The sequence below is a fragment of the Sturnira hondurensis genome, unplaced genomic scaffold, assembly GCF_014824575.4.
Source record: "Sturnira hondurensis isolate 20B ecotype Veracruz unplaced genomic scaffold, ASM1482457v3 Scaffold0004136, whole genome shotgun sequence".
NCBI lineage: Eukaryota > Metazoa > Chordata > Mammalia > Chiroptera > Phyllostomidae > Sturnira > Sturnira hondurensis.
In genome coordinates this window covers 9,738,177-9,763,591 of record NW_028076767.1, presented here as the reverse complement: position 1 = coordinate 9,763,591, position 25,415 = coordinate 9,738,177, and the positions used below count along the sequence as shown (strand labels likewise).

Genomic DNA, 25,415 nt, shown 5'->3' with positions numbered 1-25,415 from the left:
GTTCTATTCCCAGTCGGGGCACATGCCTGGGTTGCGGGCCAGTTCCCAGCAGTGGACTCATGAGGGGCAACCATGTATTTATATTTCTCTCCCCCTCTCCTTCCCTTCCCCTCTAAAGATAAATAAATAAAATATTTAAAAAATATATATATAATTTTCTCAAGGGAAAATGTTTAAAATGTGGATTCCTATAAAAACTAAGACAACAGAAATCACCAGAAGAAGAGTTAGGGAAAACATTACTTACCATTCATGATGATTGTCTACAAAAGCAGACATGGGACTTATTTGTACTGTGTATGTGTCATTGGCTGAATATTCAAATAAGCCATAATATGGGTTAAAGAGTTCTCTGGATACCAGGAAGAAAAACTCTCTGGAAGGTCCGCTGTAATCCAGCCTTTAAAAAATCCACAAAAGAACAACAGTTATTGTGTGTGTGTATATACACATATAAAATCCACCTATCTCCTGGGCACATCTTCTACACAGCTCAACTTTCTATAGAACATTCATTACAAGTCTAATTGTTTACACTCCAGGACTGTCCAAAACAAATAGAATAATCGTCTTTCCTAATCTCATCCATGTCTTGACCCAGAATAGTAAAATGGACATTTTATATGGAACACATCCAAAATTAGAGCTACACATCAGATAACAGATACAATATGCACTATGCTAATAATTTGATTGTATAAGTATGTATAAAGAGGTAAGTATTTTTAATATCTGGAGCAAGGCTATAAAGAAAGGAGTACAGTGAGAATGCTTTACTTAAAGAGGGCAAAACCTGAGGGCTTCAGCTACCTACACCTACGGGACATGGAGACCTCATGGATTTCTGAAACATTTTTAAGTGGGGAAAAAAGAGACTTCAGTCAATTGGTGAGAGGATATTACAGACACAAGACCCCCTAGGGAGATCAGAGGCAAAAAACAATAGAATGATAGGGTTCAAGTGAAAACTTCACATTATAAAACACCAAGGAAAATTATAGACAAGGAAAATGAGGGTATGTAAAACTTCACACGGAAAGAATTTGGAGAAGAGGCTGAAACTCTAGCACCTGACCTACCGTGTAAATTCCATTTTGGTTACAAGGACATCAAGGTCAAAGTGAAGTATGAAAAATGACTATGTTAGGTTGGAGGAATGACAAGTGGCTGACAATGCTGGGAGCAAAAAAAATGCAACGAAGAGGAGTTCCCAATGAGGGCCTGATGTGTTGAAATGAAAATGGAAAATGGAAAGGACGTCTGCCCTCTGATAAATGCTCACCCAGAGACTCAGAGAGGAAGAAGCACTGAAGGGGGAATGAAAGCAATGGAGCAGCTGGGGTGGTAGAATGTTTCAAGACTTCGTTGGTTCACTTTTTTTCTTATGGAATTTCCTCCATGGGCCTTACTGTATTTTTTTTTTTAAAAGGAAATCACCTGAGTCTTGCTTGGTGATAGGATTGTGTGACAGAGAAAAGAATCCTATTACAGGTAGAAAATGGAGTTGGGAGACTAGTAAGAAATGACTTAGGTGTCTGAGTTGAGAGTTTAACAGAATGTACTCAGAACAGACTTCTGCTATTCACATACTACTTTCTGAATTTTTGCCATATCTGAATATATATGTAGTTATTTACTTAATATTTTAATTAAATCAAGTTTAAATTCACTTGCTTTTTCAATGCAGCCTTGTCCCACACAATATTTATGAAATTATGATTTTAGCTTTATTTTTTCCTAATACACGTGAAAAGAAATACACAAATTTTTATTTTTATTTTTTTAAAGGAAGGACATCTTTTTCTTTTTTAAAAAAATTTTTATTTATTTACCTTTAGAGGGGAAGGGAAGGAGAGAGGGAGAGAAATATCAATGTATGGTTGCCTCTTGTGTGTCCCCTGCTGGGAACTGGCCTACAACCCAGGCATGTGCCCTGACTGGGAACTGAACCACGATATTCTGGTTTGCAGGCCTGAGCTCAATCCACCAGCCAGGGCAGAAATACACAAATATTTAAATAAAATATATCAGTCTGTGTAATAGCTAACACCGTCTCACACAGCGCCAGTCCACACTACCTTTTGGGAGGTACAAGTGTGGACTGCCAAGAACCTACATGCACAGAAAATGCAAACATACCAGACTCTCAGGCCTAAAGCAGCCTTAAGGTGACCTTATGGGCAGCTTAACAAAATGCGGTTAGCGGGTGGCCACCAAGATCAGCGGCACTGTGCTCAGATTAACCCTGGGGACTCCCAAAGCAGCGCTGTGGCTGCCTCCCAGGTGCAAAGCCTTGTGCTAAGACCAAGTCAGCCTGAGGTAGCTCCCAACCACTGTCCTGATTTGATCTCTGACGCCACCAAGAAGAAGTAGAGTGCCTCTTCCACTTGAATGCTCTTCGCATACTTAGAGGCTTTCTTTCAACAAATACCCAAGCGCCTATTATGTTCTGGGTACTAATCTAGATGCTAAAGATTTATACTTTTTTGAAAAGCCATTTTCTAAAAGTGCTCTTCTGTGTAGTAGCAGTTTCCACACCCCTGGTCTCTTGCCCTCCTGCTGCCTCTCCCTGCTCCTGAACATGGCCACTTCCTTCCATCTCCTCTCAAGGAAGGGCTGGGAATTCCCTCTGCTCTGGACACTCTCCAGGCTGTCAAAGTCTGACTTGAGGGGTGGTGTCTAATGCTGGCAAAGGCCCTTCAAGGTGTGGTCTTGTCAGCACGGAGCTTAGAAAGGGCTCATGCCCTCTCTTCCTGGACATTATTCTCCATTAATGTAGCTTAAAACCACTCTGCTTATGTGGCAGTCACTCTGTTGACTCATCCTGAGCTAGTCATCAGCTCACACCTTTTGCCTACACCGCTTCAACCCAGGACTCTCCCATCCTGTCTGCCGGCCACGGTATCTTTTTAAAACCTCAGCCCTAGACTTTACACTCTTTCCTACTAAATTTCACTTGGTGAGATTTAGTCCACCATCTCCGTCTATCCAGATCCTGGTGAAGGCAAAACATCTCTCTAAATTTCTTGTTCATGGTGGACTCCATCAACGATCCTGTGTCTTTCCAGACACCGAGAGGGCCAGTGGGCGAAGGCAGCCGAGCATTCAGTTTGTCTACACCCTCGCCGTACAGAGAAGGCGCAGGTGGAAGGACATCCGTGAAAGCCACAGTGGGGCATCCGGGCTGTGATGCAGACTTCCTCACCGCAGGCTGAACGCTCGTTACTCCTTAGGGCCTACCCTCAATACATTTCAACTGTAATGTATTGAGCAGGGTTGGTAAACTATGGTCTGCAGGCCAAATCTGGCCTATCTCCTGGCTTTGTAAATAAAGTTTTATTGGCACATTTGTTCATGTGTTCTCAGTCTGTGGCTGCTTTTCTCTTAAGATGGCAGAGTTGAGTGTTGGGACAGGGAATGCATGGCCTACAAAGCCTAAAATATCTACTATCTAGCCCTTTTCTGTACAAGCTTGCCAAGCTCTGTTACAGGAGAAAGTGGGAGGAAAGTGCTACTTTATTAAAATACCTGGCTTACTATAAATCCTTTTTCTTAGTGAGGATCACTTCAAGGAAACATAAAATGACTGCAATACCGTAGGGCGCAGGTCTCCTTGGGGTGTGGTCATAACTGAGTGCTAGAGCAGGACTCAGCCACCCCAGCTTTGTGGGGGGGCTCAGACACAGCCCAGGCACATGGTGGTGAAGGTCACAGTTGAAACACAAACCAAATACTTTATGGGGGTGCTATTCTCACAAAGGGATAACCTGTCTATGTAAAATGGCTTTTTTAGCTGCTTCAAATTCAACTGTGGTATTCAGTTGGAAATAGAAGATTTCTAACTGAATAGATTTCTCTGAGCGGCGACTCTCTTTGTTTAACAATAATGCACTCACCAGGGTGTGTTATAATGATCTGTTTGTGTGTCTGCCTCCTCTATAAACACATGTAGCCTGTAACCACACTGAGGGCAGGGACTATGTCGTTCTGATTTCTGTATCCCACGTACTTAGCCTAATGCAGTAGGTGCTCAATATATGTTGCTGAATCAATGAGTGGAGCTCCCTAAAGAAAGGCAACATAATTTACACGGTCAGTTGGCATCAGGCACAGTGAATCACTCTGCACAGGCTTTCCTTCAGGTGGCATATTGATTCAATGACATTAACAGGCTATGCCAATCCCTTACTCCATTTGCAAATATTGTCACAAGGCGCTTAGACAACCTGGTGTTTGCCATTTTCAGGTACAATACCTCCTAATTTGGTAGCTTGTGTTAAAACAACAAAGGTGGACCTGATTGATTGGTTCCTTTATTATGATAACAGCTAAATCTGGCTAACAATAACATGAATGTTCCCTGAGGAGTTAAGCTGAAAAGTAAAACTCCTCCCCCCGCCCCCCAAGAGAAAACAAAACTAACAGTTCCTCTAGGAGGAAAATGTATCTTCCTCAACTGGGCAGGTTTTTATCTGCTGTTTTTTTTTTTAACTCTAGCAGCACGGATGGAGTCAATCTAACACCAAGACAGTTTCTCAAGCTTGATTTGATTACCATCCAAAACTCTCTCGGAGAGCGGGTTGTAGCTTACAAATTACATCTGTCTACCTAATCCAGTAGACATGTCCCAGCAGAGCGCCGCGTGCATGTGCTTCCTGTGATGTTTTAGCAACCTCGTCCGTATAAATAGTTAAATGAGTCACATCGCAGGATCATTTGTTACATTCCTGTTTTGCCAGTTAGGTTGGTTCCACAGCCAAAGGCTTGGCACTGAAACGCAGAAACTCTGGACAACGGGTGTGTACCCACACAACAGCTGCATGGGAGGGCACTTCCGAATAAGCACAGATGTCCTGAGGGTGCCCGTGCAGTTCGGAGCCCCATGAGGTGCTGATACAGCATTTTAAACACCATCATGTTGACAGGCCAACACCGCCCAACTTGTGGTGGCAACCAATATTTGTTAGATTGCTTTCTTTCTCCCATTCTTGTGTTCAAGTAAAAATCACTGAAAACAAAGTATTCCAATGGAAGCAGAGTATGAAATGAAAGACGATGGCATGAGGAACTCACACCATCATTTCCTACGAGTTCTGTGGAAGACAGAAAGCTCCGCTCTCTTACAAGCCGGGTCAGACACACGTGCACCCGCTGATTCACCCTCACATATTTATAGCAGCCAGGCATCGGTTCTCCAGCTACTTAAGAAGGCGTCGTGGGTGAATAAGGAATTTTGTGAGTAATTAATAAGGCAAGCAAAGTTTTACCTGGTGACACCACGCCTAAGCCCAGATATAGAAGCACCTTCTTCAGCAAGGTTTGGGTTATTTTGGTTATTCTGCAAATGCCTCTTTTGGGAAGAAAACAAGCAGCATCATTAAGCTGAAGCTTTACGGACTTCTGAGAAATAAAGGTCAAGCTCAGAATCCACCCAACTTCTAAGAAGGATTACAGCAGTCCGATCCAAGATCTGCTGGTTATTTTAGAAGCGAGCACGCAAGACTTTCAGATCTCACCCTCCCTGGTTGCGTTTATTTGCCCATCTAAGGAGCAAGGTCACAGACACAGCTCATCTGTCCTTAACCCCTAAGCTAAAAGTGTTTGCACACATCTCCTCCCTAGTCCAAGGGTGGCTTTGCAAGACAGGTGATTGACGTCATACAGATGGCACCTTACATATAATGAACTCATTCTTTCTTAAAGAAAGGAGCCTTTTACAGACAGAGTTCACAGTGGAGGAAAAAGAGGTGAGGCAATCGCAGTGTAAACATCCTCTCTCCACCAAGGCCATTGTTTCCTTGTGGTCTGGGTACTACGAAGTTAATGGCCCAGGATGCCTTATCAGAACACAATAGTCTACCTTGCTGACCTCGGACACCATGCAGCTTTAGTTGCTAGGACTTTCCATTGGGAAGAAAATGATGCGTTGGAGACTATCGGTGCTCCACTGGCCCCCTTCCTCAAGAAGCAACTTCTAGGCAGACAGAGGCCAGCCTGACAGAAGCAATGACCACACGCAATTCTTCACCACATTCTGCCCAGATGAATCAGTTTCCAGTCATGCCATGGCTGTTGACAGTCACTCCTCCCTCACTGCTCTTTGCAAGACCAGATAACCAAATTACACCGGGGGTGGAAATTTTAATGATGAGAACCAAACCTCCAGCTCTGACCAAATTAAATCACAGTAGTTTACTTAGAAACTGCTTACTTTTGATAAAAAGCCAAGTATAACATGAAGTGATATTTTAGCAAGAAGCATTAATAGGTCTAGGCTTATTCTCGTATTTTTTAAATTAATATAGGCATCACCAATATTCTGTGATTAATTCTGCCTCACATGGAATTCGTAGTTAACCTTTCTGACCATCAATTTTTCCATCATTTTTCTTGCCTCAGCTATTTCATTTTGGAAACAGTCTATATACGAGGTTTCAGACCTATGCAAAGGAACAGCTTAAAGCAGAGCGAAAGTCTGTGAATCTGCTAATTCACACCTTTTCGGAGCACAGGCAATTGCATTACTCTTTTTTAAAAAAATTTATTGAATTTACTAGGCTGGCATTGGGTAATAAAATTATATAGACTTCAAGTGTACAGTTCTATAACACAACATCTGTGTGTTGTGTTGTGTGTTCACCAACCCAAGTCAAGCCTCCTTCTGTCAGCCTTTATCCCCCTCTCACCCAGTCCCCTAAGTCCCCTTCCCTCTGACAGCTGTCATTCTGTTCGCCATTATCTATGAGATACGGGGACATTCTGTTCTGTTTCTATTTTATTTGTTAGTTCATTTTGTTCACTGGATTCCACATATGAGTGAAATCATATGGTAGTTATCTTTCCCTGTTAGGCTTATTTCACTTAGAACAATACTCTTCAAGTCTGTCCATGCTGTTGCAAAAGGTAAAGTTTCCTTCTCTTTTCAGCCGAGCAAATATTCCATTGTATAAATGTACCACAGCTTTTTATCCATTCATTTACTGATGGGCACCTGGGTTGCTTCCAGACCTTAGCAATTGTAAATAATGCTGCAATGAACATAAGGAGTGCATATATTCTTTTGAATTAGTGGTTTGGGTTTCTTCAGATATATTCCCATAAGTGGAATCATTGGGTCATGAGGCAATTCTATTTTTAATTTTTCTAGGTATCTCCATCATGCTTTCCACAGTGGTGGGACCAATCTCCATGCCCAACAACAGTACACTAGGGTTCCTTTTCTCCAAATCCTCGCCAACACTTGTTTGTTGGTTTATTGACAACAGCCATTCTGACAGGTATGAGGTGATATCTCATTGTGGTTTTAATTTGCATCTTGTAATGATTAGTGATGTTGAACATTTTTTCATATGTCTATTGGCCACCTGTATGTCCTCTTTGGAGAAGTGTCTATTCGGGTCTTTTGCCCATTTTTAAATTGAATTGTTTGGTTCTGTGGTGTTGAGTTGTGTAAGTTCTTTATAAATTTTGGATATTAACCACTTATTAGATGTGTATCATTGGTGAATATATTCTCTCATTCAGTGCATTTCCTTTGCTATGCAAATACTTTTTTTTTTGTTGTAGTCCCATTTGTTTATATTTTTGTTTCTCTTGCCCAAGGAGACATAGCAGGAAAAAAATGTTGCTATGCAAAATGTCCAAGATTTTACTATGCTTTCTTCTAAGATTTTTATGGTTTTGAGTCTTACATTTAAGTTTATAATCCACTTTGAGCTTACTCTTGTAAGAAGGTGGTCTAATTTCACTTTTTGTACATATCTCTTCAACTGTCCCAACATCATTTATTGAATAGACTACCTTTGCAACATTGTATGTTCTTGCTCCCTCCATTAAATATTAATTGACCATTAAGGCATGGGTTTTTTTTTCAGGGCTCTATTTTGTTTCATTATCTATGTGTGTGTTTTGATGCCAGTACCATGATGTTTTGATGACTATGGCCTAGTAGTATAGTTTAATATCAGATAGTGTGAGTCCTCCAACATTGTTCTTTCTCAGGATTGCTGTGGCTATTCGGGGTCTTTTGTGATTCTAATATAAGTTTTTGGAATATATGTTCTAGTTCTGTGAAATACGCCATTGGTATCCTCACAGGAATTGCACTGAATCTATAGATCGCTTTGGGTTGTATGGATATTTTTTCAAAAGATTTTTATTTATTTATTTGTAGAGAGAGGGAAGAGGAGGGATCAAAACATTGATCTATTGGCTCTCATACACATCCCAACCAGGGACCGAAGCTGCAACCCAGGCACATGCCCGGACTGATAATCAAACCAGCGACCTTCATCTTTGCAGGATGACCCCCAACCAACTGAGCAACACCAGTCAGGGAGAGCAGTATGATATTTTAATGATGTTAATTCCTCCTATCTATGAACATAGTATATTCTTTCACTTGTTTGTACCTTCTTCAATTTCTTCAGTGTCTCATAATTTTTCCAAGTACAGGTCCTTTACATCCTTGGTTAAATTTATTCCTAGATATTTTATTTTTGATGCCACTGTAAACGGGATTGTTTTCTTAGTTTCTTTTTCTTAAATGTATTTTTAGGTTTTTTAAAATAAAGATTTTATTTATTTATCTTTAGAGGGGAAGGGAAGGAGAGAAGGATTAATGTATGGTTGCCTCTCATGAGTCCCCTGCTAGGAACCGGCCTGCAACCCAGGTATGTGCCCTGACTGGGAATCGAACCGTGATCATGTGGTTCGCAGGTCCGTGCTCAATCCACTGAGCTACACCAGCCAGGGCTGTTTTCTTAGTTTCTTTTTCTGATAGTTCATTATTGGTGTATAAAAATGCAACTGATTTCTGGATATTTATTTTGTATCCTGCTACTTTACTGAATTCATTGATCAGTTCTAGCAGTTTTTTGTTAGAATCTTTAGGGTTCTCTAACAGATACATTATTCTGAAAAATAAATCCCTTTCTCTACATACTCCAGCTAATCCATTATAAATAAAGATCTTGATTATGACAAGTAGAAAATAGGATCAGTGATATGGTATTAATAAGAATTGCAAGAATTATTCATCACAGATAATATAACCTTGACATTAGCAACATAAAATATTCTATATGTAGCAATACATCTACTAATTTGGGCTTTCTGGAGAAATAACTCTATCCACATACTTACTCTACTAACCTCAGGTGCAGAAGAAATTACCTGGGTGGCAGTCAGTTGTTAGACAACAAGGAAATAAGAAAAGTCATTCAAGGAATCATCTCCTAAATCTCCTCAAATCCTGACCATATGTTTTCTTTTAACACATGTTTTATTTTAGAATATTTTTTGACTTACAGAAAAGTTCCAAAGACAGTATGAGGAATTCTTGTGTCTCTCACCCTCAGTTTCCCTCTTATTAGTATCCTATATTAGTATAGATTTGTTAAAATTAATGAACCAATACAGATATGTTATTTTTAACTAAAACCGATACTTTTTTCAGATTCCCTTAGTTTTTTACCTAATAGTCCTTTTCCGTCCCAGGATCCCATCCCAAATGCTGTACTATATTTAATTGCCATGTTTCCCGAGGGTCCCCCTGGCTGTGACAGTTTCTCAGACTCCTCTGATTTTTGGTGACCTTGACAGTTTTAAGGAGTACTAGACAGGTGTCTTGTAGAATGCCACTCAATTTGGATTTGTCGCATGTTTTCCTCACCATTACACTGACATTACGGGTTTTTTCGGGGGAGAAAGACCAAAGAAAGTAAACTGCCATTCTCATCGCTCATATCAGGGGTACATACTATCAACATGCTATATCCCTGTGGATTTTAACCTTGATCACCCGGCTGAGTGTTCGTCAGGCTTCTCCACTGTAGACTTCGTCACTGTACCGCACTATCTGGAAGAAAGTCAGTATGTACAACCCACAATTAAAGAGTAGGGAACTGCACTAAATTACTGGGAAATCTGCACAGATGGTTTGTCTATTCTCCTCTATTTATTCATTCAGTCGTGTATTTATATGAGTATAGGGGTTTATTTTATACCTCGGGCTACAATTCAATACTACTTCATTTACTTTTCTGTTGTTCAAATCACTCCAGTTTTGACCATTGGAAGTGCTTTTGGTTGGCTCCGTGTCCCTTGGCCATCAGCTTTTTGGGCACTTCTTTACTCTCTGGCACTACGAGATCCTGCAGGCTTCTTCTTGTACACTTCCCGTCCCAGTCCTAGAGCCAGGCCCTGCTTCCAGGAGCCCTGCTTCCTTTTATTGAAGAATGATATTGGAAACCAAGATCTGGGCACTACTGGTGTACGCTTTTAAATACCTTTTACTAGAGCTGGACATGAAGAATTTACCCAATGACACATTTCAAGGGCACCAAAATTAATGAAGGGAAAGTGACAGAAAACTCCAAGCTCCATTTTTATCATTCCATTGAAAAACTTAGGCAGCTTTTCACTTGGGGTATTTATTATAATCCAGAAAGAAATAGTCTGGTCCTTAGGTTTACTGCAATAGAATGAATGTATTTGAGAAGGTGGCAAAGGCTACAATAGCTTCTTAATTTTACGTTGTTTTTAGGTTTCTATTTTCCAGCAAGTGTACTGTGTTAATCTTTGAAAATACTATATGTATTCTCAATGCCTAGTAGCAAAATAAAGCCTGTATCTAATAATCTGAATGTATGTTATTGGCATGATAAAGCCACAAGGCCAGACATTAACTAGCCCTACTCCAGCTTCAGTAAGCCATAAGATCTCATTAAGAGATCATTTCTGAGGACTGAAGCCATACCTCAGAGTATCCTCACACTTATTTTCCCTCTGGGGTTATAGGTAGGAGACAGGTGAGAGAAGCAAGAGGCATTTGGACATCAGCGGCAATCACATACTGAGATATCAAGCTCCACTCAGCCTGGGCCTCCTCCTGGGAACAGCTGTCATCAGTCCAGATCACAGGGAGACCACATTAGGACGATCAAACATGATAAGCATCTGTTCTATTCAAACTTAAGTTCTAGGGCTCCCAAAGACTCGCCCCTCCACCTCTGAGATCTCAACAAACTGTGGTCCAACAATGCGAGAAGGCAGCTGGACTTCTGGGGGAGCAGAAGCATCTTCATTCAGACCAGACCGATTAGGGCAGGAAATACTTGGCATCCCATGCATACCTGTGATTAGGCTAACAACATTTGTCTTCATTTTCAATTGTGCACCTGCATCTTTAAGCCAATGAACACTAGCTAGAGGTCCATTAAGGCTTGCCAGTAATAAAAGGCTGAAGTCTTAGGCAAGCTTCTGTTCAACTTTGTCACACTATATTGTTTTCCCATGTCATGTTTTTCTTTAACCCAGTCATAGCTGGGAGACTAGACAACAGTATACGTGGGGAGCAGAAGTTATTTGGCACTACTGAAATGGTGAAAAGATGCACGGTAGGAAAAAAAAATCCGACAGACCAGCGTTCGGGAGTTTTGCCTCCATCCAGTGGTGGCCCAAAAGTGCCGAGTGAAAGACTGAGACCTCGTTGTGACTCTCAACCCCAGTTTTGCTGTTCTCTGGTTCCGTCAGCACATGCAAGTTGTTTTATGCATTGGAGCCTCCATATCATGGACCACATGCTGAATGGTTAAACTTTTTGGATACTACTACTGTGATTCCATATGATCCCATAATCTAGCACAGCTTATTTCTGGGCATGACTGAGAGGGATGGTGTTGAAATAATCCAAATCAACAGAACAAGAAGACAACCAGAGTTCTGGCCATTGTGCAACATTTTTTTAATTCCCTCTAGCGGTGGCTGGGTTCCATGGAAGGTACTGAAACTCAAAACCCTCACCTGAAATGAGGAAAGAGGAAGGGGTCTGGGAGAGCTGAGAGCTGTCACCGTCGCAAGTGTTATGTAACAGCTGTCACGTCTCACTGGATGCCATAAACACTGGGGGAGTCTTCACTCCCCTTCCTAACCCTGACCTACATGAGCACACTCACGGAAGGGTGGCAGCGGGTTGGAGACCTCTGATTACACAGGGGAGTTATTTTGGCAGGTGTGGTGCCATGCCAAAAAGAGAGAAAAACTGGGGTCAGAGAAATAACAACCAAGACCCAAGAATTTCTGCTGTGGAGGCTTCCTGGTAGAACCGCAGGATTCTAATTCGTGACTCTGAGACTGAGTTTATTTAACACGTGAAGCATGTTCTACTTTACACCCCAGTGAAGATTAACAAGATCACAGAATCTTGTTACAGCTAGTATGATTGCATTTAGGAATGATTGCATTCCTTGTTTGTTTTTTTTTAACTCGAAGTTCCCTTTTCCCTCTAAGAGAGAATTAGAGAAGAAACCAAACCAAACTCTGCTATCAAAAATGATCTATAGTTACAAGTCTTTACCAAAGAATTTCTCTGCCAAATGATCTAAAAACCAGAAAAGGCCTTTTTAAAGAAAGCCAAGAGGTTGCAGTGCATGAGAACAGCATTTCCTGCCAGAAGGATTTCCTGTTTCAGGCAACCACAGCGAGGATGTGGCGAAACACCCGCCCCGCAGTCACAGCCTGTGCTCTGCAGCCACTTCCCCTGCTACTCACCCTTCCTCCCCGACGAAGGTGACGTACAGCTTGTTTCGCTGCAGATCTTTTCGGGAGTACCCCATGATCTGATTAAAAGCATCTTCGAGTAAGTGATCTCTTCTGATAATTAACCTGTCCATAAGGAGACAATTTGAAAAGTACAGATTACTTCCTAGTCCTTATCTTTCTAGAACTGGGGCTTGCCATTTCATTTGCATTTACCATAACTAACTAGGCAAGAAGGAGTGACTTAACGTCATTGCTATCTGCTGCAAAGGACGCATTTGTCTTTAACTCATAACAGCTTTGGCAACTGCTACCTAAGAGAATCACTGGTAAAGAGCACCCTACCCATCACCTGTGAAACAATCCAACAGGCCTTTCTGAATGGCCAAGCCGATTTATCCAAGGAGGTTATGAAACATCACAGGCACAACACTTTTGCTTAGTAAAAGAACAACCCTAGGAGGTCATGTTTGAAGCCTGAATGCACCTAGGCAAGGGATTCAATTACTAGGTGCCTAGAGAGATGACCAGGAGAACAAGGAGGAAAAAACAAACAAACAAACCTCAGTGTCCTGCAAAGTAGAGGAGTTTATAATTGTGCTTAATTTAATTTTTAAATTAAGTGAATCTGGAGATTCCCTAAGTGACAGATACTAAGGACTGACACTTGCAGCCAATTAATCCACTTGTCATAATGATACAGACATTCTTAAGCAGCTATCAGTTTGCCTTTAATGAAAATAGTCATGGAAAGGGAAATGATAGGGAGGCCAAAGGACGAAAGCTTGATCATCAAGGCCTTTGGAGGAGGAACGTCAGGAAGGTGAAGCTCTGAGAGGAGCAGCGGTTGGGCAGGCAGATGTTTCTCTCGGGCCACGAAAGTGGAACCTGTGAGTTTAACTGAGCAAGCCCTCCGTGTGTGGGGCGGAGAGCTGTGGAGCTGTGGGGCTGGTCCCCGGACTTTCTCTCGGGCACCCTGGAACATGACAGTCCCAGAGTGGAGACCCCTCCTCTGTCCTCTCTCAGGTGGCACGGAGATCTCTAGTGGGGGCATGGCACAGGGGTGGAGGTGGGGACGAAGGGGGCTGTAGGGGTAAGTGGAAAATGAAAATAATTCTGACCACACATCACGATGATATTTTAATTTCCCCATTAAGGTGGAGGTGGATAAAGACAGGCAGACACAACATTTGGGACATATCCCGTTGGACAAGTGAAGGTCGTTGCACAGAATGAAACGGTGCTGAGTACGGTTCCTACACGCAGGTCAGGTCAGGAGACAGCAAAGTGCAGGATTGGATGTTGTGACAGCCTTACATCTAACAAATATACTCTCAGCCAACAAAGGTGTTTTTCAGGAGAAATAAATGAATCACTTTTAATTTTTCCTAATATTTTTTACATGCATGGTAGTTTCTTTACCATTTGTTTTAAAACCTTAAACGTAATTGTGCTTAATTCCAGAACCACATTCTTTACAGCGCTGCAGTTTGCAGACACCAAAATAATTACGCCAAGGAAAACAAAGATGGTTGTCCCAAATCACAGTCAATTTCTACATTCCAAGTACGTCCCATCCCTTCACCATCTACAAATCCCGGGGTTTGTTTCACTTTGACTTACTTTAATTTCCCTGGGCCTTGTCCATATCCTTTAGTCTCTAACTTCCTGTAGAAGTTCCTTAGTTTGGCTTCAAAGTCTCGCTTGTAAGGGGCTGGGGCCCGGGCATTGGCACGCTGCGTACCTAAAGCAACCACAAAAAGAAGAGGGTGTGGACTTGTGCAATGTCCTGATGTTCATAGCATCACCATGAGAAAATAATCACCAGGGAGCTGAGACCAGAGTTCACAAGTAAAAGGAGGCAGTACATTTAGTTCCTGTAGCTTTCAACCGTCCAAGTTAAAGACTAAACCAGAGCTTAATCAGGGTCTTAGGGGATGTCTTCTTTGTGGCATCTTGGTTGAAAAGAACAATGCTGTTCCCATCATTACAATGGTGCCATGTGTTAGTCAATATGTTCCCCTTTTCACTCCAGACTAATGAGTCAAATGGGGTTACTCATGTCTAATGGTAACTGTTGAGGGTGGAATAGCTTTGCTTGCTGCTGAGGTGATATCATGACAATTAAACAGGAAGTTACAATGTGAAAAGTATGTGGCGTATAAAGCAAGAATAGTGAGTTTCCAGACTTTATGGAAAACCTACAAAACCTCTTTTGGACGTGCACACAACTAAGAACTACTTCAGACACATAACTACATACATTTTTTTGTTGTAAGGTAGAATAATCTTGATATAAAATCAGAATTCAGCCCTGGCTAGTGTGGCTTGGTGGGTAGAGCAGGGGCCTGCAAACCAAGGGGTCGCCAGTTCGATTCCTGGTTGGGGCACATGCCTGGGTTGCAGGCCAGGTCCCTGGGGCAGGGCGTGTGAGAGGCAACCACACATTGATGTTTCTCTCCCTCTCTTTCTCTTTCCCTTCCCCTCTCTCTAAAGAAAATAAATAAAATCTTTAAAAAACCCCAGAATACAGACACAATTGCAGAAGGCATACGTCCCCTGGTTCCACAAAGAGTGCATGCTGTTCTATTTGTTGCTTTCTTCACAGGGGCCAAGCACCATGGTCATCTACAGATGTTTCTTATATTCCATCACATGATGAATATCATTAATGAAATGTAGGAGTAATGGTTCCTCTTTCAGTAGAGAAATCTGGCTTTTGGGTCACAAGGTGACCAACCAGCCAGCCGGGATACAAAGTAGATGATGAATATGGATATCAGACCCAGAGCCATGACAGAAACATTAAATATTGCACAACACAATGGAATAAGCCAGAAAGCAAAAATGTTGAAGTCCATAGCTTATACACCATGTAAGCTCATTAGATATTTCTTTAATGAATGAATAAATGAAGCGGTTGTTATTCATTGCTAATGCTGTGTTAGGTTCAACAACAGATGCTCTAAATGAATATGGCAGGGTTCACAAGGTGGACATCTTGGATGGGGAGACAGAAGTAAAACATATAAAACAATTAGAGAATAATCAAGTCCTAAACCAGATGGCAAACAAGGTATAAAGCGGAAGGGACAAAACTAGTGTCCTGGGGCTGGGCCCAGACCTATAGATCTGTTTTGTTTGCCATGAAATCATTTATAAAGATTTAAAATTAACTTTCAACATTTAAACATTTCAAGTAAAAGAAATCATTATTTTCTTTCGAAAATGATTTGGAAGCCCTTGAAATGACTGGCTTGCGTTCTCCTGGGACACGGCAGGCGGCTGTTCCAGGAAACGCAGCGTGTGCTCTCCACCGCGCCACAGCCACTCAAAGGCACGGCGGCCAATACCCCTGGGTATTGGCATTCGAGATCAGTGTTACAGAAAAGTGGTATTAAAGGAGCATAAGTAGAGATTAAAATGGAAAAGACTTTAGGAAGCAGACTTTATTGGCACCAGGCCTTGTAAACAAGAGAATCTATACTCTATGCTGGTCTGCACAGCAAGAGTTAAATAAGCTTTGCATGCATGTTCAGAAGACACCGAGGAAATCCTGCTTACACAGAGTAGAGGGGGCGTGCTGGGGAGTAGGTGGGGAATTTAGCAGCCAGGAGGTTGGAGCCAAATTATGAGAGGAATTTAAAAAACATCACTGAGGACATTGGGCATGATGCAGCGAGCAGTGGGACTCCTATAGCTTCTTGAGCAAGCCAACAACATGTAAATGTTACTATTTGAGAAATGACTTTCAGAGTGTGTTGAGTGGATTAAGGGTGGCAAAGAGAAAAGACTGCAGGGCCGATACCCAGCTAGGGGTAGTTGCAGCAATAGAAGCCTGAGGCAGGGCTGAGGACTGGACTGCAGTGTGGTGACTCAGAGAAAACATTCACGATGTGAGATAAGAACTGATAACAGTAGGTAAGTAAGGAAGAGAAACAGGAAGCTCTCTGTAGTAACACAAAGTTTTTAGAATACCAATAGCTGTCACTGGTTAAGGGCCTGCTCTGCAATAGGGACCAGGCATTTTACACAGGGGATCTTGGGGAATCCTCACAAGTCTGTGATGCAGGCAGTATCACTGTCACCACCATTACCACTGTGTAACTAAGGAAACTGAAGTCGTGTGCCAGTGAATGGGAGGCTTGGGATTCGAGCCAGGCCCGTGTGACATTGAAAGCAGTGTGGGAGATGATGCTGGTAGACAGGGCACGGGAGGCTGTAGATGTAGGGAGCTGGAGGTGACAGCTATTGGGGTGAATTTGGTGCACAAGCACTTGAAAGCGCAGTCCTGGACTTCTGGCGAGAGATCAGGGCCTCACCTTCGGGTTAAATGAGTTGGTGCACAGACGGTGCTTTGCGCAGCTTCTCTGCCCAGGAAGCCCTGTGTATCTGTTTGCCCTCATCATTGCAATCATCTGCAGAGAAGTGAAGGCTAAAGACATGGGGAACTGTACTGGGTTTTACAACTGGATTTTAATAAAAGCAGCTACTGATCAATAATATGTCCAGAGGTCTGTCTGCATAGTTATGAGTCTTTTATCCACAGAGCTAAGGGCTATGTCATAAAGGAAACAAATAAACTTGATCCTAAAACATCTTGGAGTACAGCCAAGACTCCTAGGCAGTGGTCCTCAAACCCTGACTGCCTATTAGAATCACTTGGGAAGCTTCTAAAAAATCTCAGCGTTCAGGCCACACCCAAGACACATTACGTCAACATCTGTGGGGGTGGGACCCAGGCATCAGTGTTTTATACTGCTCTCCGGATAATTCCAAAGTGCAGCCAAGGTTGAGAACCATTATCTCCCAACGGGAGGTCAAATGTATCCAATGAAACACCTGGGCAGCGTCCAGGGACCCACACAGGTGCATGCTTCCGGTGTACTTGAAAGGCATCCTTTGCAGCATGAAGGAACTCGACCTCCCCGAGCACGAGGCTGCTCTCTGGGATGGCCAAGGGACAGGGCAGTGTGTCACAAGTCCACCCAGGGGTGTGGAACAAAGCTGTCTGCGAGCTGCAGACTGGCAAACCCAGACAGCTCAGCAAGCAGCCTGGGTGAATCAGTTTTCAAGACCACGGCCATTGACAGGGAAGAGGAAAGAGAAGAACAAAGAACTCAAAGAAAATCTTTCAGGACTCAGAAGAAACATGATTCTTCAAGAGTTCGTTACTTAAGAAGAAAACAAAACAGCACATATTATACCATGGCTGTATGATTTGAGATGCTTAAAAGGATGTGGGAATGCCATAATGCATCCCATCAATATCAATACAGACAATAAAATCAGCTCTGACTCCATTTACGCTCTAAGTAGTGATTCAATTACGGAGACTCTGGAGACAGACGTTGTTAAATGCAAAAATTCTTTTGCTAATAGTTCTATTATGAAAAAATCATTTACACATTACTTCATGGTTTAAAAATTACAGTAAATTATGCTGTTGGCCCTTGTCATACTCTTAATGCAAGTCAGGTGCAACTGCCAAGAAATTCCAGGGCAGGAACAATGTTCTTTCCACTTTAGAAATCAAAAATGATCACGGGAGGTTGAGTTAATGGAGTTCTATGGGAACCACAACTCCAAGTGAAGCTGTAGGATATAACAGTCCTACAGAGAGAGTAATTTTATGGTCTGTATGGTCTTAAAAAAGGAAGTCAGTCACAGAAAGGTCAACGTCGCATTTAGGAAATGATCAAAAAAAAGGTGACTTCATAGGATAGTCAACATTATGTTAATTATTTTCAGGAAAAAATTGCAGTAACAGATATTTGGCTTCTTTTTTTCCTTTACTATTACTAGGCAGACCTAAAGTACTTCCAAATAGTGTCACAGTATTTTTATTTACTGTCATAAAACTGCACAATCAGCTACAAACTAGAAAAGTCTACCTGAAAAAATAATTCAGGTGATACTAGAAAAATCTTTGCATCAAACTTCTAAGGCCATCTCTTTTTGGCCAATGTGCCGCACGAGCCCAGCCTGCCCTGGATGGGGGCTGAGCTCAGCCTGATCCCACAGGTCCAGGCCTCCGTACTGGGAGGGCTCAGCAGCTCATTTCTTTTCTGGTTCACGTTCTTTAAAAAAAAAAAAAACACCTCTATGACATTAAAAAAATTCTGTTAGTAACTATCAAGCATTGCAATAATTTCTGGACTACTCCATCTTCTGGAACATAGCTCAATAATGGAAATTAAGGGGGGAAAACCACCTCTGAAATAGCTGGCATGGAGCACAAGTACTGAAGTCTTTGCATTTTTGTTTTATTCCCTGAGAGTAGTAAAAGTCCTCAGGTCATTGTTCTGAGCATGTTCATGCTTTCCTTTCTCACTATTTATTTTACAAAAACCACCTTGATTTCTCAGACCATGGCAAACTGGAAGCAACTTATTAAAAGGGGAAAGCTGAAGGCCATACCAGTGACAGGCACCCCCTGTCAGCATCAGGGGTGGGGGACAAGAGAGACAACAAAACCCAAAAAACTACCTCTTTACTATGAAAGAGAAAGTACTCGTCTTTCCTTCCATGTCTAGAACCACAGCTCCTCCATTCCCACCCACTCAGGGAGTATTTGGTTCCCAGGTTACCTTTGTGGGGCCTACACCAAGAGAAGAGATAGAACCCTGTTTCTAAAAACAAGTATGGGGGAACGGAGGAGTGAGAAAGAGAGGAAAGGAAGGAGAGAAACGGAGACAGAATATTTGGGAAAAGAACAGGAGATAAGCAGCAGCTAAGATGCCAAGACCTTGGAAAGAGAGGAAAAAAGAGGCTCCTTAAGGAGACGCACTGTGTGTTAGAAGTGACCCCCTCTCCCATCCCAGGCCATCAAGACCCACATGGCCCTTCAGGGCTCTCTGGTCTGTTTTGCTTCTGTTGAGTGTGACCTGGGGCTGGTGCTAGCTTCCAGAGTTCAGTGCTAGTCACGTACCGATGTGATGCCCCCGAACCACGGCATTTCCCCAATGCACTCACACCTTCGGTCACATGGAAAAGCACAAGCACATTTCCAACGGTACTGGAGAAATTAGGTATTTACTGCATTTGAATTCCTAGGAATACACACCCACAAAAGGCCCTGAAATCAACTTCTGGGTCCCATTTTTGACATAATAAACCATGTGGTGTTTGGAAAGAACTTTTCCTTCTGGCAAAAGCTAAGGTCGGGACTGGCATTGTAACGGGCCTAGAAAAACAAACCTTCACATTCCAAAATTTTGACAAATTTTAGGTGAGCACTCTCACAGCTGCAAGAAGCCGTGAGTCAGAGTTTCCAAAGCCCCTCGCTCCTCTGTACTTGAAAAGACATGTAAATGCGCTTGGAATGAAGCAAAGTGTGGAAAGTTTACCAGGTTCCTAGGCATTCTGAAAATAGATCATTAAAATTTATTATTGTCATAATTTTCCCAGTATTATTCCCACACCACTAAAAGGGATGAAATTCTAGTCACAAGAAGGAGGATCAGACAACTGTTAAAAAAATCTCTTTGAAGTGTTTTCACTAAAACTTGAGAGATCCTGGAGAAGGAGAGGCTGTTTTACTCAAAGGAACAGAAGACCGCTCCGCCGGGCAGACGAGGCCAGCTAGTCCTGCCCTTCCATCATGTGGAATTAGTTAGAGTTACTTCCATTGATATCAGTCAGTATATCCCAATTTTAAGATCAAATAAAGCCCACTGAAACGGAGTAGGCCAAAAATATGGAGATGATTCTTCCAGAAAATTAAAACCACCACAAACACTGCTAGCAATTTAGATGTATTTGGGTTCTCCCTGTCTTTGGAAAAGGACTGTAAATCTGCTTCTAGGCTGCATTTTATTGCTGCTGTGGGCTACTCATGGGCACTTGTGATGCTAAATGAAGTGATCTAGTCACCATTTCGATTAGAGTGTTCACACCGGTCTCTAAGAACGTTTAGGCAAGTCTCCAAAGCGCACGCCTTATGGGGTGCAACGGGGACAGAATGCGGCGATCTATCTACCTTTTGCTTGGGGAGGTTGGGCCACAGAAAAGGCCCAGAGAGGAGAACCTTGAATGGAATCAATAAGAATCCACACAGCTTCATTTCTTTTACCACAGAGAGTCTGGGAAAGGGACAACCCATTTGACTTCGTCACAGGTTCCAGCTAAGGACCAGAGTGACTAAATACTGAGGCTTCCAGCTCCACAGAATCGGGGAGAAACTGATTCATGGATTCCAGTTATTAATGATTAAAATATTGGCAGACTACACTTTTTGGGATCATGTTTCACAAAAGGGGGAAAAAAGAATAAATTAACATTTACTGCATGCTTGTTACGGTGTTGCCCAGCGAGATGTTCTCCAAACAAACATGGGAGGCGATTACTATTATTCCCATTTTAGAGAAAGGAAATTCAAGGTTAGGGAAGGAGACAAACTACCCAGAGTCACATACAGTTGCTAAAGGCTAAGGCCAGCTGTGAATTACATCAACTGTCCCCTACCCCTCGGCATCAAACTTCTCAGTAACATTTGAACTTTCCTGTGGTGTCATACACTTACGCCTTTTCATCCTGAATCATCAGAACAGCGTCCCTACTTTGTTCCAAAGCTAATCTGTGCTTTTGCCTCCAGTGCCCGTGGGTCTGTGCTGGGTTTCACTGCTGATGCGCTGCCCCATTCTAGGAAACACTGCCTTTTCACCCACATCCTTTGACCTCTGCACAAGCACATGCTCAACTTCCCCACCCTAAAACCCCTTCCTTAACGCTTATTCCCCTTCTAAGTGCTGTCCTGCTTTTCTTTCCTTCCGTACTTCATAAAAAGAACCCTTCTTTCGTTCCTGTCATACTCTGTGGAAAGAACAATCTGCGCTCCTGGCTTCTACTTGACATCCTGTATCATTCTGCAACTTATTACTTCATGGAAACAGCCCTGGCAAAGGCCACGCATAATGTCATGACGTTCAGACTGAATGGCCTCTCCTCAAGCCTCATCCTTCTTGAATCCTTGGAAAATCTGGCCCTGTTAATCACTTGCCCCTCCTCGAAGCCTGACTTCCCTGAAAAGACTTTCCTAATTCTCTTCCAAAACCCACTGGCTCTCTTTCCTTCACTTGCTCCTCTGTCGCGCAGCCCCTCTCTGAGACGCTGGAGGTCCTCCTGTCACCATCCTCCATGTCCTCTTTTCCCACAGCCTTGCCTTCCCCGGTTCATCTACTCTACACTCTGGGCCTCAGCTGCCACCAGCTTCCTGTACTCCCAGCCACCAACTTCTCCTGTGCCCCCCTGTCTTTTCCAGTTATTTGGATATCGCCAAAGACTCCTCAACAACACATGTCCCAAGTCAGACTCATTTTCCCTGCCCCTCCCGCCGAACCTCCCTTTCTCGGTAAGTGGTGTTACCATCTGCCTAGTACTCTAGGTGGGAGGACCTCAGAATCTGCCTTGACCTGGGGATCTTCCTAGCTGGACTCAAAGTCCTGGTATCTCTACATCCTAACGTATCTTTTGAGCTACTTCCCTCTTCTCTACTACCACTAGTGTAGCCCTTCAGCATGTCACCTGGGTTAATATAATAGAGTCTAGACTCCCATGTTCTAATCCGTCTTCTGTGTTGCCACCAGACTGACCTTTGTAAAACACGATTTCCTCTGTTTGTAAATGCTTAATGGCTCCACATAGACTACAAAATACGGCATCAGTGACCAACTGGCCCTCGTCTATCTTTCCAACCTGAGCCTTGAGAACTTGCTTTCACCTGTATCTGTCAATTTGCCCTAGACTACTTTCATGGCTTCTTGGCTTAGCTTCCGCTACTCGTTTACCTCAAATCACCTTCTTCCTTTGGTCCATCCGGGGAGCTCCTAGTCATTCTTCAAGGACCCCCGCATACCTGTTCTCTTCACCTTTCCCTATACACCCCAAACCCAGGCGGAAAGGAAGAGCTGTCCCCACCTCAGTGTTCCCAGACATCTCTTCGACACAGGACTAAGCACAGAGCTCTACGGAGGCACTTGTTGCCCCCCTGGCCCACTATGAGTCCTTCAAAGGCAGAGAGTGCATTATGCATCTTTGTAGCACCAGCATTTAGTTCAGTGCTTGGATCATAGATGGATACTCAATAAAACTGTGTTACATGAGCAAATTAATAGACCTTTTCCTGTTTGTAGTATTCAATTAGGCTGTGGCTTCATTATCATAACAATATGTGAAAACACATGTCAAATAGCAAAGAACACAGAGCAGCTTCTAGTGACACAAAGAGAGTTTGGCTTTCATTAAAAGTTTTAAATTCTGATAGCTGTTAAATTGTGAACAGTGCATTGCCTTTAACAAGGGTGAACACAGCTGGTGTCCTGTCAACATCATGACCACCTTCCTCCAAAACACTTCACTGGCTAAGCTGCATTTTCTATCATCCCCCATCCACCTATCCCGTCATCCATCACTCACTACTTCTTTCACAACATAACCTCTTTCAAAAGGAATTTGAACCTAAAAACTTCTGTTGGTTTCATTTATCACACGTTCTGTCCGTCCATGCCTCTTCGGTCTTCTTGTCTGGGGCAGGGAGTGACTCCTGCGGGGAAACACTATCCAAGTCCTGCAATCTGACCAATTTTAATCCTATATTGTTTCTGGAAAGCAGAGATTTCTTTTTATTGTTGGTTGACTCAGTCTCCTAACTAGAATTTTTTTAATCCAAAAAGTTAATGTCGTTATTTTGTGTCCTAATCTTTTCCGAGGTATACTAGGCACTACATAATGAAAAGTAAATTCTGTATCTGAGTATATCATACTGTGAACTTGGATCTTCCTGTTCTGGAGTATCATTATCTTCCTGTCATAATGAATCCCCATGGAAACAAGCCAGTGTTAAAAGAAAGTGCTGCACAGTATGTACCTGTGCGAACACTACAGAGGTACCCAAAGAGCTCCTTTACAGTCCTTTAGGAAGAACAGAACATCTGACTTTAAGGCTCACTTCTCCAAGAAGTCACTGTGAGCTGCAGGTGGACTCACCTGGCGAGTTCTGGGGAGAGGACACAGGGGAGCCACGTGGGGACTGACAGTAGCTGGGGTGCAGTAAGGCATGTGGAGGTACGTAAGACATTATCTCTTCTTCAAATAAACTGGGGAAAAACAAGAAACAAAATGCACACTTCAGCTGAGGAGGTAAGAAAGAGCCTCATTTCCACAACAAGCAAGACAGTCAGCCAAGCTCTCACCCTGACCCACGCCATCCGAGGTCGGGTCCACACCCTAGAGGGCACTCGTCCCTCCCGCCCTGGTAATTCGCAGGACAGACCAGCTGGCTGTCGAAGCTTTTGTGAAACCTGTGGTTACGTGTCTGTTTTCCTACCAACTCTGGACAACGTAACTCCTGATTTGCTACTTTAATACATGAGTTCGCGTTTACAGGTTTGTATGAAACAGTACCTGGGTTTTAAAATTTGGGAATAAGAGTCAAACACACCAGACATTTATTGAGAATCAATAACAGATACACAAAGATGTTCCATATCTTCATTCCAAGAAACAGACAGCAGAATCTCAGTCTTTAAAGCTTGGAATTCAAATGGAGAGCTAAAAGTAAAATAAAACAAAATATCTCCAAATAATTAGCTCCCTCGTTTCCTCTGGCTTTAGAAAGTTTTTTAAATGGGAGGGTTTTGATGTTCGATTATTCAATCCACTATCTGCTCTTTCTAATAGTCTTCTAAAAGACAGTAAGCGGGTATGTGTTATCTTCAAGTGCCAGAGTATCACAAGTATTATGCTAATGAAAAGTAGTATTGAGCGCTGCAGTAAGCTCAAATACACAAAACAGAATTAAAACAACAGTAAACGAGTTTTTTAATTAAGCAGTGGAAGGAGGTTTTCTTCCAACTTGGCCAAATCTAGAAACCTGTTACTTGTTTTCAGAAGACATTCAGAAAATGGGGCAACACTTTAGTCTCCTAGAGATTTCATGAAAGGGCTCCCGAGGGCTATAGCGCTGGTTCTCACCCAGGCAACTGTGCCCTCCCCCAACACTGCCCAAGGACGTTGGGTGATGTCTGAGGACATTTTTGGTTGTCATGCCTGGGAGAAGTGGTGCTTTTGGTATCTGGTGGGGAGGAGGCCAAGAGGCTAAGAAACATCTTCCAGTGCGCAGAACAGCTCCCTGCAACAAAGCCATATCCGGCCCGCAACGCCAACACTTCTGAGGCCGCCAAAGCCTGGGGGATAGCAAAGCAGTGAAGACCTGATAAACCTTTCCCTCATTCTCCAGTCACGGGCACATGTCTGCTGGGCTGACCATCGCAGCAAAAACATTTTTAGACACGATATTTTTTAAGGCCATCTTTCTATTTTAAAACTATAGAAGTCAGAAGATTTGGAATTAGAAGCAGTAAGTAATCGTATTTTTAATACCAAATTAAGTCATTTCTCTTTTTTCAATAAATCAGTAGCCATTTGGGATCATGTGAACTTAACTGCTAAGGGAAAGTCCCGTGTAACAGTTGCTACCACAAAGATCTGGAAACCTACAGCTAAACTAATCACAGAGCAGGAATTAGCATCCTCTCCTCAGACATCCACACCTGCGTCCCAGGAGTAATAAATGTCAATGTCATTATTTTTACTTCAGGCAAACCACATGCATACTTATAGATCTGTGTGTGTGTGTGTATATACACACACAAGTGTATATGTATCTTCATGTGTGCATGTGCATATGAAGTGCCTTTTGTTTTCCTCTATGACTTTAATAGGTATCCTTCCTTTCATAGTTTTATATTTTGCACCATATTTTATATTTTAAACAATATGTAGTTTTGCCTAACTCACTGCTAAAAATTACAAACGCTGTATGCACGTAGCACTTGAGCATTTTTGGCTCCCCAATCAACATACTCCCAATATCT

At 42.6% G+C, this 25,415-nt stretch overlaps 1 protein-coding gene across 3 annotated transcripts in view; it reads right to left on the bottom strand.

Annotated features, from left to right (window-relative positions):
• HECW2 (HECT, C2 and WW domain containing E3 ubiquitin protein ligase 2) overlaps positions 1 to 25,415 on the bottom strand; it is a 363,235-nt gene that overhangs the window by 32,636 nt on the left and 305,184 nt on the right. For all 3 annotated transcript variants that reach the window (XM_037043720.1, XM_037043719.1, XM_037043721.1), the window contains 4 exons: positions 23,527 to 23,636; positions 14,164 to 14,284; positions 12,553 to 12,666; positions 248 to 400 (listed from right to left, as the gene is read on the bottom strand). In XM_037043720.1, coding sequence (XP_036899615.1) covers positions 248 to 400; positions 12,553 to 12,666; positions 14,164 to 14,284; positions 23,527 to 23,636 — 498 coding nt within the window. The remainder of the gene's footprint in view (positions 1 to 247; positions 401 to 12,552; positions 12,667 to 14,163; positions 14,285 to 23,526; positions 23,637 to 25,415) is intronic.